Below are 19,543 nucleotides of genomic sequence, written 5' to 3'. Positions count from 1 at the left end.
GTGAGTATGGGGAGGCCAGGGAACAACTTTATAAAACTGGTTCTTTCTTCCTCCTCTACAGGGGGTCCGGCTATCTAACCTCCAGGTTGTTAGGCTTGAATGACAACCACTTTTGCCTCCTGAGCCACCTCATTAGCCCTAACTCAGAGTTCTAAAGTTAGGCAATAGGTGTTATAGTATTTAACTCACAGAGTGATTATAAAGATCAAAGAAAAAAAAATCTTTAAATATATTTTGAAATTTTAAGTCATTACATACTTTAGACTTACATAACAGAACAATCTTAATTCCATTCCTTAACAATCTGTGTGAAACTTGTGCTCTGCAAATATTTACTGAATTCAGAAAGACTAGAATTATTCAGCTGAAGAGATCTTTAGGTAAACTGAAAAGGTTAAAATTTGAAATTTCTGCCAAGTCATGAAACAAAGGTCTAGCATATGCTTACCGCGTGCTGCTTTGACATTAAATCTCAATCTTCTCAAGGCTTCTTCTGTATCAAAATTGCATTTAACCAATTCATATAAAGCCTAGAAAAACAGAAGATCTCTACATAAGACTCGCAGACTTTTAACAGTCTGATACTTGTTTTTAAGAGCACATTATTACTGTGAATCATGTATGTGCTTCTATGCTTTCTGGTCCAATTTTAGTGAAAGCAACATACAAAGCATCAAGGAAAAACATGAATCCAATCCCAACCTTATATGCCTCTCACTATGTACAATGTAAGGGCATGTGACCTACTGACCACAGTAGCTCAGCAACTGAGATATTAATTTCATATAAAATATTTTGTTTAAGCTATAATTCTTTGGAGCCTTCTGAAATTCCTAAATATTTTAAACAAATTGAGAAAAAAACAATGACAACACGGTTTTTTAAAATGCTCTTCTATTAGCTTCATGGCAGGTATTAGTCTGACAATATACACAATGGTATTATCTGAGAGAAGGCTGCCAACTTGATCACAGCCATGGAGTCTCATGGAGATAGAAAACGAACAAAACAAAATCCAAAAGAAGACACTTTTTAGAAGTACTACAAAAAGTATACATAGGCAAAGAAAGTTTCAATTTACTGGAGCTGAAATCCCATGTGCCACCATCACCCATTGGGAGTCAGTTCTTACCAAGTAAATCTAAGCACACTAACAGTAGGTCTTGTGCTAACTCCTCTTTCTACAGAAGAGGAGCTCAGGTAGACAGAGCACCGACACTGAAAATGAGAGCAGCCACAAGAGATGATGACATTTATGAGGAAACCCCAGACAGCTGTTCCTTCATCATGTACCTGTTCATTGTCTTTTATGTGAGATCCTTCAGGAATTGCTTCTACACCTTTCTCATCACCTGTTCTTCTAGATGCATCCTTAAGAAATATAATTACTTTATCTTCTGGTAAATATTCTGGGTCCCACAGAAGCTGATCATCATTTTCATATACTAAATTAATAAAACAAAATGTTAATAAAAACTACCAAAAAATAACACAATTTGTGTAGTTAGTGACAACAGATATATCACTAAAACAAATAACTCACTTTTTTTTTTTCCTCCAAGACAGGGTGTAGCCTTGCCTGTCCTGGACTCACTTTGTAGACCAGGCTGGCCTCGAGGTCACAGAAATCCCTCCACAAGTGCTGGGATCAATAGGCGTGTGCCACCATGCCCAGCTATAACTCAGTCTTTTAAAAATTTACACATATTTTCTCTGCATATATTTCGGACACGGCACACCACACATGTGGTGGTCAGAGGACCACTTGTGGGAGTCAGTGTTGTGTTTCCCATATGGCCCTGGCTGTCCTGGAACTTGCTTGGATCTGGCTGCCCTCAAACTCAGAGATCCCCCTGCCTCTCCTGGGATTAAAGGCATGTGCCACCATCATCCATTGGGAGTCAGTTCTTAACATGTAGCTCTCAAGGATCAAAGTCAGGTCATCAGGCTTGGTGGTGAGTGCCTTTACCCACAGAACTATCTTGCCAGCGAAGCTCCCCAATCCCTTTTTTTTTTTTTTTTTTTTAGACAGGGTCTTGATTTTGCATTCCAGGCTGGTCGTAAACTTTTGATCTTTTTACTTCAGCCTCCCAAGTGATGAAAATATAGGTGTGTGCCACCACACTCAGCTTATACTACATCTGTTTTCTATCTTCTTTGTTCTCTGCTTATGTGCCTGCACATGTGTTATAATCATTTTCATATAAAAGTCAGAACCTTTAAAATGCATTTACATTTCATCATAATTTCCACTGTAGTAAGAATAAAGTGACTGGACAGTGGCAGTACACACCTTTAATCTTAGCAGTCACCTTTAACCCTAGCAGTATGGTGGGAGGTGAATCACTGAGTTAGAGGACAGTCTACAGAGCAAGTTCCAGGACAGCCAGAGCTCCACAGAGAAACCCTGTCTCAATGGCACCACAACCCCTCCACAAAAGAATAAATGTCTAAATCTCAGCAAAGTTTGAAAATGGGGTGGGGTGGGAGGACAACATGACCTAAGACAGCACGTTATGAGTCCAAACGACACTGACAATACATAAAATCCAGAAACCACAGCCTAAAATGAAACTAGTACCACAAGCATGGCATCACAGGAGTATGACAGATGCTTCCAAGAACAACTTCCAAGCCTGATTAAATCCCAGAGTGACCAACAACTGAAAAGAGGCTTGCTGGGCCTACTAACAAGGACATGAGGATGTGTTAACTAGAGCATTAGACGCGACTGGAAAGGCAAATAGAAAGTTAAATAAAGCAAAAATCTTCTGAGAAGTTTGGATGGGAGGGCAGGGATATGACAGCAGCAGTGAGAGAATCCAGTTGGACAAAAATTATAACACCTTTATTTTTAAAGACAAGAGACAAATATTTAAATTTCAACAGAAAGAAAATCACTTGATAAGAAAACTTTGAGACACAGGATGACTGTCAAAATTCCTTGTATTACAAAAAGGAATCAGGAGCTAATTAAGCATCTCCTGAATGCTAGGCAATGTATCAATTGCCTACACATATATTACTTTCTTCTTTTATCTTCACACATGTACTTAAAACACTACCTTTTCAGACAGAGAAACCCTGTCTTAAAAAAAAAAAAAAAAAAAGAAAAGAAAAGAAAAACAAAGTCCAACCAAACAAAAGCAAAAAAAAAAAAAAAAAAAAAAAACCAAAACACCCAAAACCTATTTTTTCTTGGCTCTCTCAATATATACTCTCCTCTCAATTATAACTCAAAGGAGAATATGCAGAAACATGTCCTTCTACCATTCTTTTTCTGTTAGCATAATAAACTCCAAAACTAAAATGTTGAATCCCTTAATAAGTGAATTTGGACAGAGCACTAATTTTCATTTTCTGCTCAGCCTGTTCTGCAGAGGGAACCAATCCCTCACTCTGCTTTAAAGAGGAAGTGAAGGGGTGGGTGTCTGAATTTAGTGTTCTCCAAGCTATACAATATTTAAACCTCTCAACAGCAGAAATTACCTAAAAAATATCTGTGAGTCACTGACAACATTCTGCAAATCCTTAAACTAGGTAGATGGCCATCACCAGGCGGCACCAAATGACAAGTGAGCCTCATATAAGGCTGGCTGATTGGTTCAGGAAAGTTACAGTAACACTGCATGTAGACAATTAAATACAGTAATGAGCATGAGGTGAGAGGAACTGGAGTCTCTCTAAATCCACACTGCATAGGCAATATGCATACAAGTGTAAATTAGCAAGAGTTCGGAGAGCAGTTCATTAGTATTTGAGGAAAGGGTAGACAGAAAATGCTTGGGTAGAATCTTACTAAAGACTGACTTAGTCATTAAATGAGGCCCCAGAACCTGTACTTCTTGCCAATTCATAGATAAATCTAATCAGGCTGCTCTGCAGACCATACTTAATAGATACTGACATTGTTCGTTTCAGCTATTTTATTACTTACGGTAAACTTGAAAAAATTTAAAGTAATCAAATTGAATGTGTCAAATAACCAAGCTGAACCAGCACAACTATCTAATAAACTCTACTACAGATAGTTGGCAAGGATGACATACAAGAACTAGAAGATTATGCAATCAGATTAGAGGAGAAAATAAATATTTGACATAGAAGCTAAAAGCCACCATTAAAATGCCACAAACTTCTGCAATTTGGAAATAATTACTAATGAAAAAATGTATACTTAACATACTGTCAATTTTATTCTATTTTTAAAGCCCAAGAAAATGTGATCTAATCAGTCTACCTTAGTATGAAAAAGCTCTCAGAAGTGTGACACAATACTGGAGCTCACCTCAGAATTGACCGTATTTTCAGAACATCACATTCATATAGTGTTTTGACACAGTTACATGAACTGCTTGTTTTACACAGTACTGTTATAGGATAAGCCTTCCTAAACACATCTAAGGGCCAAACTGATCTGAAATCCAAAACACCGTCTCAAGTATTGTGAGTAACGGCTATTCAACCTGCCCTAAGGGTATATACCACATTTGTTCATGTCCCCATTCTAGTCTCATTAGAGCTAAGAACAGAACCAGGTGTTGTGGCAGTATGTCTATAATCTTAGGCATCAGGAAACTGAAACAGCATGATTACCTGGACCCAAATGTTTGAGAATGTCTGGAAATGGTAAGATTCTGTCTCAAAAAAACAACAAAACCCCAAAGCAGCTCCTTGTACTATGGCACACTAGCTCAGGGGGCTAGGGAGCTCAAAGTCAAGCTGGACTCAGCCTCAAAGCAAACACTCTAAAAATGAAACAAAAATAAATATTCTGTCGCCTCCTAATACAGTCTTTATCTGGCGAACATCTGTTCAGAAAGACTCTTGGGCTGGATACTGGGCTCAGCTGGGAGAGTACTTTCCTAGTATTCATGAATCCCTGGATTGAATCCCCAACACTGCATAAAACAGGATTTGAGGCACAGGCCTACAATCACTTCCACAGAGTATGGTGTGTGAATTACATCTCAATGAAGCTCATTATTGAAAACTACTTCCCAAAAACCAAAGCCAAAACTCTCACACGGTCTGAAGAAGACACTAATTCTAGGAACAAATAAACTACAAGCCAAGGTTAAAGACAAGTTTTCCCTTATCTCTCAGATCAGTGATATTTTTCTGGCCAGATATGCGACTTAAGCTGGGTCAATGCACACTCCAAAACTTGCTGGAGCTCATTAAGAGGTCTTCATTTCTGCTTGTTCTCTAGTTGTATATAGGATATTCCAGCACAGAACAAGGTGACTCCAGTTTGGTGTCCTCAATGGTTCTACGTGATACAGAAGCTAAGCTAGGCAAGCTTTGCTAAAGTCAAGATTAAGTAATATTACAACATCTGGCTACAAAATTTAATAATTTGTGATGTATCCTACTTCTCAATGCTTGCAATACCAGGAGACCAGGTATATATTTAAAACAAAGTAGCTGGAGGAAATGGCAAAAAGAAAATAAACAACAAAAGACTTCCCAATTCTAAGGTTCTCTGTATAAAGCTGTATTGTGAAGAAAATGAAAAAGAAATGAACTCTTAGCTTCAAGTGATGCCATTTGTATACAAATGCATCATACAAAGCATTCTACCTATAACCCACCTAAAAGGTAATGTGAAATAGGCTGACTCTCAAAACAACAACTCCCCAAAAACCCAAATCCTCATTCATTTTACATTATTAGATGTACAACTGGCCTTAGGGCTTTGACATAAAATGGTTAAAAAACAAACAAACAAACAAACAGACAGACAGACAAAACACTTGTAAGATATATATATATAGTATTCCCAAATTAGTTTTAAGATACAAATAAAACATTTACTCTGTTTTAGAAGCAAATAAAAAACCAGTTGTTTATCAACTGGTTTTGAAACTGGAAACTGAAAAGTTATCTATTATAGAGGTAGTAAGTACCAAGTTCAGAGCACTTAAAATACAGGAAAAAAAAATTTTTCAAAAGAGATACATGGCTGGGATATTTTAAAGCACACACCTTCAGAATGTTCTATAAGATTTATACAGACAAAACTGGAAAAATAGTGATCAGTCTGACAGATAAAACAGCTTCATTTCTATAAGCCATTAGGGTTATTTAGTAGGCTGTCATGTTCTTACCACATTTTATAACTTAAGAGACCACACTGGGGAGGTGTCTCAGCAGGTAAAGTGGCTGTTGTCCAAGCCTGAAAACATGGGTTTGAACCCCCCGCACCATGTGTAAAAGCCAGAGTAGCAGTGAGCATCCATAATCCACTAGTGGTAGAACACAGATGCTCACTGCAGCCAGCCTAGCTGTGTCTCAAGGTGAAGAGCCAATAGAGGAAGAATCCAACAAACACACACCATCCCCCAAAATAAGATGATCATTTCAAAAGTTCAGATAACTCACCTTTTTCATTTTCCTTGTATCTACAAATGCCAACTGGAATCTCAGCTTGAAACATGGAGCCCACCATGATTTCCTATTTTAAACATAACAAAAAAGATTTAGTGATATACACCTTATGTTCATTCCTAACTTCAAGATCTTCCTGGGTAAACTCACTCTGGTCTCTGTCTTAAAACCAATTACCTACCTCATGGTAGTATTGTGAGGATGAATGAGTTAATAATAGCTAGGAGTTACATATGATTGAATGGCAAATAGTAGTAATAATGGGTGAAATGTAATATAAACAATATGTACAAGGTATGGAGAAAAATGGTAACAGCAAATTTTGATCAACTCATTAAAATAACCAAAAATATCCTGGAAAAGGGCAAGTCAACTTTGGGTGTTTTAGAGCACCTACACTTATGACACTTTACATCAGCAATATCAGCATCACTAGGAAAACTTAGAAATTCAAGTCTTTAGGTTCCAACTCATACTTACTGAGGGGAAACTCTATTGATAGGGCTCAGTGCTTAATACAGGCAATTCTAACTCATACTTAGGACTGAGAAACAAAGCTTTAAGATGGGGGGGAATATAAAAGGCTCGTAAAGAACTGAGCGGATTCACAGTGAGGTTAGTGCTTGACTTTCTTTAATAGAAAACCAAAAGCACCCCTTTGCAAAAAAAGGTTTGAAACTGGCTCTTGGGAAAGGCAACTGGAAATCACCAAGGACACTTCTCGGGGCACGGAATCATCACAGATAGACGTGGCACCTTCAAGCAAATACTTGACATCAAAGGTATGAGCATGTTGGAGGAAGTTTAGATGACTCCCAGGGCTTGAAAGCTTCCCCTCTGCTGCTGTTGTCACTTCTTTGTAAACAGCATCTTATTCTACCTACTGTAGTGTCATGCACATGCTCAACGCAGCAAAACCATTGTTCTACTAGAGAGGAAAACCAGACTTTCTCAGTCAGTTTTGAAAAAAAAAAAAAAGCTTCCTTCATGCTGTCCGATAATTCTTTTAATGGTGTCCACTACAGAGTCCCTCTGTTGCCAATCCCTGTGCCTCTTTTTACTTTATTCATCTGTGCCCACAAACAGTCTCAAATAGCCACATTCCTTACGTTTTATCCCCCCCAAAAGAGAGTTATTCCCTATAGATTCTTGTACAGAATTCTCTCTTCAGTTAATTATCCACACTATATACTCTGACACCTCCCCAGAAGAGAAAGAATTGCATACAGTAGAAAAGGAGGTGCAGAAAGTAGTGGCTTAGTTTCTAATGACTCATTCCAGCTCCTCCTTCTATAGGAAAACACCAACAATCTTCTGACGGTAGTTACAGCTGCTCTATAATGGCTGCCATGTTCCAACAGGAACAACTATACATGGAGGCAAAATATCTATAAATATAAAATAAGGAAATAAAACAAAACCCAAAAAAGAACAAACAAACAAACTGAACAGGTGTTATTTTTTTAAAGAGGACAGATCAGGCAATCATCTCTCACTAAGAAAAACATCCTTCTGCAAAAATGTGTATACTATCGCTTCCTAAGAGCTTCAACTCCTATGCAACACCATAAAACTAAACTCTAAATTTAACTGTGTAGTTAACTGAATAAATAATGCTACATAACATTTTAAGGAAAAAAGAAAAAAAAATCCAAATGTCTCAAGTTTATTTTAGAGACTAGTTGTATGTTTGTAGAGCAGCCCAACTGACATCAACACCGCACTCAATCTTGCAGAGTTCCTTTTTTTTTTTTTAAATAATTCATTTAATTTTACTTTATGTGCATTAGTGTGAAGGTGTCAGATCCGTTAGAATTGGCATTACAGACAGTTGTGAGCTGCTATGTGGGTGCTGGGGATTGAACCCAGGAAATTTGGAAGAGCAGACAGTGCTCTTAACCACTGAGCCATCTCTCCAGCCCCTGCTGAGTTTTCTTTAATGAGCAATTTGGAGTGGTAAACTGCAAAGGCTAGTCACATTTTAACAAGACAACAAAATCTGAATTCTGTATTACCTCAGATTAGAAATTTGGATTTCTAATATAGGTGGAATATCAATACACTTAGCAAAATACTATTCTACCCACAGAATCATTTTATGAAAAGATAAAAGTATTTCTTAGTTGGATATATTAATGGGAACTTGTACCAATATTTACGAAATGATTAAATGTCACAGAAAGGCTAATACATTGAATTCATCAATATACATGATGCATTAAAAAATACCTTTTTCCAGTCTTCTGACGGAATATAATCTTCATCTTCTTCAGATTCTTCTTCTATTTCACTATCTAGAATACATAGGAGAATTAATACCATAAAACAGATATTTATCCTGTCTATACTGGTACTATCTTTGCATTTTTATACCTACCACCAAATACATAGATATGGCAAAGGGTCTGCTAAATTAGGCCAAGATATTTAAAATCAAGTAACAAACACTGTATTTAAAATGAGACAATAACCACAAAAATAATTCTCTCAAATAAAAGTAAAACCATAAATCTCTTGGGCAAGTCATTTCTCAGGAAACAACTTCCTAAGAACACAAAAACTGCAGGATTAGTGCCAACATTATCTTTTACTAATGTCTAGTTACAAAGCAAGTTGCATGATGTAAAGTTCTTCACATGGAAAAGAGGGACTTAGACAAAGCAATGTTTTCCAGAAAATGTTCTTTATAAAACTGGGAATTTTGTAGCAAAAGAACAAGGCTCAGTACCTTTTAGAAACCTTTATTCTCAATTTCTACTACATCCACGCCATGCGAGCTGTTGCTTGGTTGCATTCAAGCGAGGATGCTATAGAGGGCTGGTACTTACTTAATATGCACAAATCACTGTGTATAATCACCAGCACAGCATGAAATAAGGCACAGTGGCACAAGCCTGTGATCCCAGCATTCAGGAGGTAGACACATTAAGATCAGAAGTTCAAGGTCATCCTAAGCTATGTAAGAAGTCTACCAGAATTCGATCCTCAGAACCCACATTACAGCAGAGAAAAATGACTGCTGTTCTTCTGACCTCCACATATCCTCCCTACATAGTGGAACCTGGTGAACTATATTAGCACATACCCACACCCCAAGAATCTAACCACCTTTTTAGACCTAGGAACCACAGATTAGAGAAGACAACACTATATACACACATAGCTATGTGCTGCCTGATGTCACCTCTGGTCAACAGAGTCAATTTACTTATGATAGTGGTTCTGCAAGATTTTATCATCTCAAGGTGCTGTATCCATGTTAGTCACACCATCAAGAAACTTAACATATTTCTCATAATGTATCCCTGTTGCTGACTAACACACAAGTATACATAAAAGATGGCTCAGAATTAACAAAGCAAAGTAGAAAATGAAAACTTCAAGATTACACAAATTAAAAGGAACACACTCATATTTAGCCAGTATATGAAGCAGTAATTTTTGTGAAACATGCATTGAGAACAGGGCCAGCCTGTTTTGATACTATAGTAATCCCTAACAAAATTCATTTACCTTGAAAAGCAATTTCAGAATACTTGAATTCAAGTAGCAATAAAACCACACCAGAATTTTAGGTAATATACACAAGTGAAAATTATGTTCTAACTATAGCAGCAATAATACATACTTGTATCAAAATATTTACATCGACGTGGGCGGATTATTTCCTGAGCATCTTGGGAAGTAACAGACTGTGAAGGATCATCATTGGAAGACTGAGTTTCATCCTCCTGACCTGATGAATCCTTTGTATTCTCTTCCTACAGAATAAGAAAACGTACTTACAAGATGAAGAATGCTGTTACAGACCAGTGGTCAAATTGTGTTTTAGATGTAACTGTACGGGTATAATAAACACAATAAATGTAATGTAATTCCCTGGCTTAGCTCTCGGAACTGGGAAGAGACCTTCGATCTGAAGTCCCAGACATTTAGTTTAGCAGTGCTAACTTCTTAGTTTTGATAAGGACATAAAGTTACACCAGATATTAATAATTAAAGAAGCAGTATGACCTTCATGTATCTAAAATGATTTTTAAAAAATATGTAACTGCCAGTCAGCCTGTATAATTTAAAACTAACTTTTTTTTAAGTTGGTATTATTTAGAAAAAGAAAAAAAAAAAAAAAACCCAAAAAATCTGAAATGACATAGACCAAATTTATCTCACAGAAGTGGATTATAAGCGATTTCCAATTTTTATAATGCACATTTCTGTATTTTTATTTTTAAAATTTAATCTTACTTTAAAATTATATTTAGTTTAGTACTATCTGTGGATTTACAAATACAACAGAATTTTGGAATATAAATGCTCCACAAATAAGACAAAAAACATGTACTAACTTACTTTATTTTCCCCACTACAGCCACTATTGTCATCATTATCAGCATCTTCATCATCTTCACCCTCTTCCTCCTCCTCTTCCTCCTCTTCATCTTCTTCAGGTAACCGAACAGTGCCGTCATATCCATAGAGGCTGAGAAGCTCGTGGATTGGCATGTCACCTTCCTAAGTACACCAAAGTCAGTCAATTTCTGAAGTCGATGATTTTATATTTCCATGTTATAATTTACTAAATTGACACTTTTTTTTCTTTAGAGCATGTGGGTGTTTTGTGTCTAATATGTTCAGTATTTTTAAATTATGCAAAGAAAAACCCATTTTAAAAAATTCTTATAAACTGGCCAATTCTAACTGTTCCATATCATTGTCAATAGTCTGAAATCTTAGAGCTTTTTCAATAATTCAGTTTACATAGCACAGTCAGTCAGCGCTTATATGTGGATTATTACAAACAGTATCCTAAATAATCTGGAGCAAAGAAGAGTAATTAGAAAACAGTATGTCATCTAATTCAATAAACCCAGAAAGGGAGATTAAATACCCTTGCTCAAACAGAGCACACTGCAGGAGCACAGCAATTATACACAAAACAATACAAGATAACAAAGACATCCATACTTTTCAAAAGCAATCTTCATTCACATAAGATCATGTCAGCATTGACATCTATGGAACGATCTCATAATGAGGAAACATGGACACATACAGTAAAGAATTTTCTTACAAAAACCCACACAAGTTGCATTATAATACAGGCAGAGTTTCATCATCTGACTCTAAAGGCTGATAATCTTATTAGTGTATCTTATGGCCTCATTCAGAACCTTCTTCAAACCCTTAAAAGGACAGAACCACTGTGAATAAAATGAAGAAATAGCCTTATCTGAAAAAATAAACCAGTTTTCTACAGAAGGAAGTCACTAATCAAATGATGCCAAGTATCAGAAACAGAAAAAAAAATTATAAAATAATCAATATTTAACCTAAATCATCTTAACATAGTATACAAACAAACACAAATACATGTATGTGTTCTGAGGAGAAACATATGTCAATTCAGAACCTACAGAAATGGTTCTCTTTAACTAAGATAATATGTTTCATAATTTCCATCATTATGTGCCTTACTAACCAACAGACGTCTACCTCACATATACCCTCACATTTCTGCAGGGATATATACATTGGAAATATTTAACCTAAGTTGGTAACACAAAGTTAATCTCCCCTCACTTAGAAACTATGTAGAGGTGTGTTTGTTTGTGCTGAGAGCACTTATTGCTCATGCAGAGGACCTGGATTCAGTTCTCAGCACCTCAACTGGGCAACTCATAATTGTCTATAACTCCAGTTCCAGGGGATGTGACACCTCTGACCTTGGGCACCTGCACTCAAGGATACGCCCTGATACACACATACATACATACATACATACATACATACATACATACATACATACACACACACACACACACACACACACACACACACACACTTTTTTAAGAAAAAGAATCTAGTAATTATAATCTGTAAATTCCTCATAGAGAGAAAATGCCATTTGCTACTTGGAACTACAAGCTGTAAATAATTTATGTGCCTATTTTGAAAGCGAGTTCAGTTCTAAAAGGTCCAATAATTTGTAGAAAATACAGTCTAACAAGCAATGCTGCATCCAGATGAAATAACTGACGGCCATGCTGTGTTATTTTAAAAGCATAACCAAAACTCTAGGTGAGGTATCGAAGGAATTGGCCCGTGGAAAACTGAAAGTCTGAACTGTGCCAAGGACACTGAAATTTGAGTCAGTACTCACAAAGAACAGAACTTCAAAACCAAGACACAGAAGGAGTAAAAGAAGGTTAGAGAAAAAGATATCTTCATACACAGTAGAAAATAGCCTTCCCAAAGCATCTCTTAGTGGTAAAGCACCTGAGCCAGGTGCTTTGATTTCCCTTTCTCTAAAAATGAAAGTAGCCAGAAGTACAGTCTCCTCAGATCTTTAACAGTATCAGGCGGTAATGTTTGCTACTTTCATTTTCTTATCAAGGAAGCAAAGCAGAGATACAGAACATGCTTTTTAAAGACTTTAACCCCTGAACCTCCTAATTCTAGCTCACGTAATTTTCCTTAAACTCACTGGGCACCCCAAGTAAGAAGTAGGTTCAGCAATTGAAGTTTAAACAACTACCAAAAGCCACTAAAGCTAAGTATGAGAGTCAATCAGGAAGAAACACTAATATGGCAGTCTGTGACTATCACTTGTCTCTCTCTTTCTCCACAGCTTTTCTCTGTGTAGCCCTAGCTGTCCTGGACTCACTTTGTGCTGGTGTAGAACTCACAGAGAGCCACCTGCCTCTGCCTCCCTCAGTGCTGGGATTACAGGCGTGCCTCACCACACCCAGCATGACTATCACTCTCATTAGCTCTAAGAATTCATAAACAGTGTGATTCATTTTTGGTTCATTTACTGGATCCTCCAATCTCTCAACTAAAACTGAACATATGATACAGCTTCCTCCATGTCTTTCAGAGCATCTTGCCAACATTTGTCTTATAGGACACATGGAAAAATAAACACTGGAGACACTAAATCATGGGTTAAAGGATACTGACTTTGACATTGTGTGTTTTGTGTGTATCATGTCTAACAACAGATACACAGACATTATCTGTGTATGTGGAGGTGGGAAGGGGATGGGGGTGTCTCATGTAGCACCTAGAGGTCAAAGGACCTTGGGTGGTCCTACTGTATTAGCACATTATTGTGTTAGGGTCTATTCACCTATACTAGAGAACACACTAGTAGTTTCATTATCAAAGTCTATAGTCTACTAGATATTCCACTGTGATTTCATCCAACTTACATTAGAATATCATAATGAAGAAGCAGTGTTTTATCCTCCGAGAGATATGGAAAAAGAACGACAGAGAACAAAAGCTTTGGGACATATAGCACCTGCTCACAGCTTTCTCTGAGAATCACAGGAATGATACAACTAAGATGTATTTAGTTTATCATGTGCCAGATACTTTGCAAAGTGCTTTGCGTCATCATTTTTTTCTTTTTTTAATTTTATTTTATTAATTACACTTTATTCACTTTGTATCCCCCCCATAAGCCCTTCCTCCCTCCCCTCTCGATCCCACCCTTCCTCCCCCTTCTTCACGCATGCTCCTCCCCAAGTCCCCTGATAGGGGAGGTCCTCCTCTCCTTCTGATCTTAGTCATCAGGTCTCATCAGGAGTGGCTGCATTGTCATCTTTTGTGGCCTGGTAAGGCTGCTCCTCCCTCAGGGGGAGGTGATCAAAGAGCAAGCCAATCAGATTATATCAGAGGCAGTCCCTCTTCCCATTACTATGTAACCCACTTGGGCACTAAACTGCCATGGCCTACATCTGTGCAGGGGTTCTAGGTTATCTCCATGCCTGGTACTTGGTTGGAGTATGAGTCTCTGGGAAGACCCCTGTGTTCAAATTTTCTGGTTCTGTTGCTCTCCTTGTGGAGTTCCTGTCCTCTCCAGATCTTACTATTTCCCACTTCTTACATAAGATTCCATGCACTCTGCCCAGTGTTATCATCTTTTTAAAGATGGAAGCTTAACAATGTTAATTAAGCTATATGCCTACGGAATAGCAAAGTTAAATTATGAACCCATGTTATCTAACTCACTGGCTTGCTTGCTTACTTACTTATATATGCACGTTTATTTCCTTCCTTGAAATCTGACCTCATGTTAAATGGTCATCATCCTGATGCAATATGAGATAAGGGCTGAGTAGGTAAGACTATAAGGGATAAAGACAGGGATAAAGGTGAATAAAAACAGATGTAACATTACAGAGTACTTTAGGAAATAAGCTGTGTAAACACTATAGTAAAAAGTGGGCAGTCATACCTGTGTAAGCTAACTGGACACTGGCTGAAGTTTAAAAGAACAGGCTATTTAAAAGACGAAAACCAGGGGCTAAAAAGATGGCTCAGTGGTTAAGAACACCTGTTGTAGAGGATCAGGATTTGGTTCCCAGTACCCACATGGAAGCTTACAACTGTCTCTAACTCCAATTCCCCAAGATCTGACACCCTCTTCTGGCCTCCCTGTACAGATACCAGGTACACACGTGGTGTAAACATATGCTCACAGGCAAAATACCAATTATATGCATTAAAAAGAGAAAGAGAGGGTCAAACACTGTCTCTGGAATGAAGTCAAGACAGGAAGACTAAAGCCATTGAACACTGACACACTATAGTATTAAGATCAGAGTAGCATCAGCTTCCTGGTTGCAGAAGAGATGACTCCTCTCTCATGAATGTGGCACAGATGCAAACTTCCACAGCATGGCCATCTGGTGGATGGGCACAGTGTTCTTCACACATCTACTATACAAAAATGGACTTAGCGATAGGGTTTACGAATAGAGGAGATAAGGCCCAAGGGAACATATCTAGATTTGACTAAAGGCAAGCTAGGGGTAGTGATTAGTATGACAAACTGCAAAAAAAAAAAAAAAAAAAAAAAAAAAGTCAGTAAAACTTCTTTTACAATTTTCATGCTGGGGCATCTTTTATATTTATATAATTTAACCTGTGTGTACTGTGAGGTCCCAAAAGAAACTCAAGGCCAATGGCTAATTGTGGTGTCTATTAGCATACAAAGTTCATGCTAGCCTCAGGCTCTCTCTAGCATCACAAGTACTTAAGTACTGACTCCTTTCAGCCTGTCCCACCAGAACAAAGGCAGGCGGTATTGGCGCACGCCTTTAATCCCAGCACTTGGTAGGCAGATGCAGGATCTCTGTGGATAGGATAGGAACTCCAGGATAGGCAAGGCTACAAAGAAACCATGTCTCGAAAAGCCAAAAAGCCACCAAACATCTGAACTTTGGGTAAAAAGAACATGCAGAAGACCCTGAAGAGAAATGGAGTACAGGGAGGAGCAGAGAGCAGAGAGAATGGTAAGCTGTGCAGGCACCAATGAAAAAAGGTTCCAAAACGAGAAAGAACTACTGACAGAGAAATGCCAAAGGTGACACTGACAGCAAAAGCCAGATACAATCTAAGACTTTAATTAAATAGAGGAAAATGGTGACATTTAAGATATTTACCACTTTGAAGAGGGTAAAAAAGAGAAAAGGCCCATAAGAGAAATTCAGGATTCTTTCACAGTCCATTTCTGATACAGATTAGGATGTTTTACCAAAAATTACTACTGAATTTCATTATTTTACACAATGAAGTTGTTTTAAAGCCTCAACTGAAAATTTAAACACCCCACCTACTGTCATAACAAATTTTCTAGCGTAAGCAGAGCAAAGTCCCCAGTGTCCCCCTCACGACGTGCTACACTGCTTCACCGCAAGTGAAAGTCATTTACCCTCGCAAGATCCTCTATTTCAGAACTGAAGTTTGTCTCTCCTTCCATCATTTCTTCTTCTTCTAATGTTCGCTCATCATCAAAATCATGAACCAGCATGTCAGCTGATGGATCAAACTCATGGTCCTCTGATGTTGCTGAGCCTCCTGGTAAAGAACATTTCCAGATATATGGTAAACAAAATTCAGTGCATCTTACCAATGTTATTTTAGTAACTATTGTTTATTTGAGACTAGATGTATGCCAAAAAGGGCCAGGAAAAAAAAAAAAAACAGACATAACAAATATGATTTTGCTTTAAAAAATTATCTTTACTTATCCCCACTCGGAAAAAGCTCTTGCAAGAAACTGTTTGCCATAGCTCACCCCTGTATGTTTATTTCCATTGGAAAATGGGGTAGAATATTTGTAACTTAAAAAAACTTTGCTGTAAACTCCTAAACAGTAAACTCAAGTTATAAAAAAAAAAAAAAAAAAAAAAAAAAAAACTCCCTCAAATAAAAAAGGTCTTTTTTTTTGGAGGGGGAAAAACAAACAAACAATTTTTAACCACCTTATTAATGTCTGAGTCTCTCTGAAAATACAGTCATGTACCACAGAATGAACTTGAGGTAAATGACAGGCTGCATGTATTACGGTCGCTACACCACATATTCTAGGCATGTGGTAGGCTTGTAGAGGTATGCTCTAAAACACCTACACAACCACCTGAGTTTATCAGCATGTTGCTGTTAAGCAACACTTGTCTGTCTAGTGACGATATACATGTACCATCATAGCACTGCCTTGAAAACATATTCTAATACTTGAGTAATTCTCTTGAATTTATGCGGTTGATTTTGAGCTGCAATAACTCGCAAATTATAAGGAAAAAATGTATTAAGACAATACATAAAATTTTTATCAAAGGCAATACAAATAATTCAAAGGAACTGATAAATCCTAATCAATATTTAGCCTGGTTTGGGGGAATATTATCAGATTCAATAGGGTTACACTCAAATAGATTAGGGATATGTGTGTTCTGAAGAAGTTTCCCACATTCTGATTGCTTCCAAACTAAGACTTCGGTTTGCAAAAGCACAGCTTGCTTATATATGTGTCATTTAAAAATCATTTTATCAGATAAAATTATTAAGGGTTGCATTAACAGACACACCAACGCCCTTATTTCACTCTATGTAAGACAATCAGTAAGTAAAATAAGAAACCAGGGCATACCAATGGATCAGGATTCTTTAGTCAACTCCGACAATTTTCAGAACATTTCTTACTATGTGCCAAGTAGTATGGCAACTTTTGATAAACATCTTAATCCTCATGCAGTTGTATGAAGTGGGTATTATCACCCCACTTACACAGGGGAGAGAGGAGAACGATTCAAGGCTTAAAGAACGTAAGTAGCACTTCTAAACACAGGACCAGTAGTGACAGCAAAGCTAGAACTGAGCCCTAACTATAACTTTAACTACTGTACCCCAAACTTGCTCAACACCCTCTGCATATCTTGTCTCACACAACACTGGAGGAGAATCCAAGTTCACTCACATGTGTGACCTGTAGGCTAACAGATGGCAAAGCACCTAGCAGACACGATGTTTTCTGAGAAGTATTTGAACAATGATACTGAATATAAAATAAGCATAATGCCAAATCCAATTTTATTTTACACTACATTTTAATGAAAATAGTTTATTAATCATTATGCAAATTTCAGAATGATTTGTATAAAAAAACAGAAAAGCATCCTGTTTTAATTTCTTACAGACTGTCTTAATTTTATGGGTACCCGGCAGTGGTTGAACTACGGGACAGCATGGTTGTGAGAGCACAATTTAAGAGCTAGTAACTTTGGGAATTTTTTTCTTTGGAGACACTTAGCAGTAAACAATGAAGTATTCTCATAGAGGAGGATACACTTTATTCACCCTTGCAAACAGAAAGACCTTTTTAAAAACAAAAAAGCTCGATTACGAGAGCTGGAGAGATTGTTCAGCAGTCAAGAGCACTGGCTGCTCTTGCAGAGCACCCGGGTCCAGTTTTTAGTATCCACCTGGTAGCTCACAGCCATCCTTAACTCAAGTTCTAGGGGATTCTTCTCCTGAAACCCATGAGCACATGTGCACAGTACATATACATGCACATACAGGCAACACACCCATCCACATAAAAAATTTACCTCTCCATCTCTCCTTAGACCTTATTAACCTAAACAAAATATAGTTCTTATTGAGTATAGATATTGCCAAAAATAACTATGCTAAGTTTTAACTACTCACTGTTATACTCTTATCCTCCTAAACATTTCCAAACTCATTAGTACACAGCACCAAGTCATGAGTATCATATTACTTACCTGAAGTCTCTTACTTATCTTGTTATGTTTAAGACCTGCCACCTCACTCCCCCACTATACTAAATGCCAAAGTGTAAATGAGCTTCTCTTTTTATTCTAAGTCCTTTCTCAGATACATACCTCATATAAACTTGAAATTTCAGCTATTTTCTTGCCCTAAACTGATGTTTGTTTTATATGCGTTCTTATTTGTCAGTAGCAAATAACCATCCTATTATTGTCTGCCAGATGCTAGAACCATTACTATGACAGTTTCTTGGAGGGGAAGCTCAATAATAAGGATGTCTTTTGCTTTGTGCAAGTATCTTGTTACTGAGTTAAGATAAACCACTGCTTTGTCATCTACTTTCAGACTACTAAATGGTATCTTTTCAAAAGCACAAAGACAACTAGGTTACAGTGTATGCCTATTTAATCACCTAAAAAAAACAAAAACAAACCTTCCTCCTCCTATAACTCTCACATATAATGGCTTTGTACTGTGCCTGCACTTTGAATGATGCTGACTGTACTTACATGTAAATCATTTAGCATAATCACGTGACTATGACTGCTAGCACTGACTTCCAGGTACAGATGACATGAAGAGCAGCACATGAGGCTTCTAGCCTTAATTCTATCAACTTCAGTAACTCTATAATTGTGCATAGCAACAAATGCTCCTCCTGCCAGACGCATAGTATTTCTACACTCATTGATGAATGTCTTGAAAAAAATCTAAAGCCTAGTGAATCTGCAACCTTACATGAACAGACACTGGGAACCACTGAATTTTATTTCTGTGGTTTGGAAAAAAAAAAAAGTGGAAATATTCATTTCTATATTCCACAACCATCATAGTGATATAACACGTTTCTGATCTCAAGTTGCTTCTAAGTTCTACCATCCACTCATTTAAAAGCAGTCACAAAGACCAATTACTTTACTCTTCTTCGGCATACAGACAAAGGGAGATATTCTTAGCTGAAATGAAGATAAGGAAATTGTACAGGAAACACTCAGGTTGTTTAGATTTAATCCAACTTCCAGAACATAACTTATGACCATGAAAAGCAGCCTGGAGTAAAAAGGACTAT

The 19,543-nt window shown here is 37.3% G+C and overlaps 1 protein-coding gene across 6 annotated transcripts in view; it reads right to left on the bottom strand.

The window, feature by feature from the left end:
* Positions 1 to 19,543, bottom strand: part of Mier1 (MIER1 transcriptional regulator) — a 47,292-nt gene that overhangs the window by 13,485 nt on the left and 14,264 nt on the right. For all 6 annotated transcript variants that reach the window (XM_055628719.1, XM_055628720.1, XM_055628721.1 and 3 more), the window contains 7 exons: positions 16,112 to 16,257; positions 10,741 to 10,902; positions 10,019 to 10,151; positions 8,620 to 8,684; positions 6,385 to 6,457; positions 1,294 to 1,445; positions 449 to 530 (listed from right to left, as the gene is read on the bottom strand). In XM_055628719.1, coding sequence (XP_055484694.1) covers positions 449 to 530; positions 1,294 to 1,445; positions 6,385 to 6,457; positions 8,620 to 8,684; positions 10,019 to 10,151; positions 10,741 to 10,902; positions 16,112 to 16,257 — 813 coding nt within the window. The remainder of the gene's footprint in view (positions 1 to 448; positions 531 to 1,293; positions 1,446 to 6,384; positions 6,458 to 8,619; positions 8,685 to 10,018; positions 10,152 to 10,740; positions 10,903 to 16,111; positions 16,258 to 19,543) is intronic.

This window comes from Psammomys obesus, unplaced genomic scaffold, assembly GCF_907164565.1.
Source record: "Psammomys obesus unplaced genomic scaffold, mPsaObe1.curated_primary_1811, whole genome shotgun sequence".
NCBI lineage: Eukaryota > Metazoa > Chordata > Mammalia > Rodentia > Muridae > Psammomys > Psammomys obesus.
The sequence above is the reverse complement of the archived record's forward strand: the minus strand, read 5'-3'. Positions and strand labels throughout refer to the sequence as shown.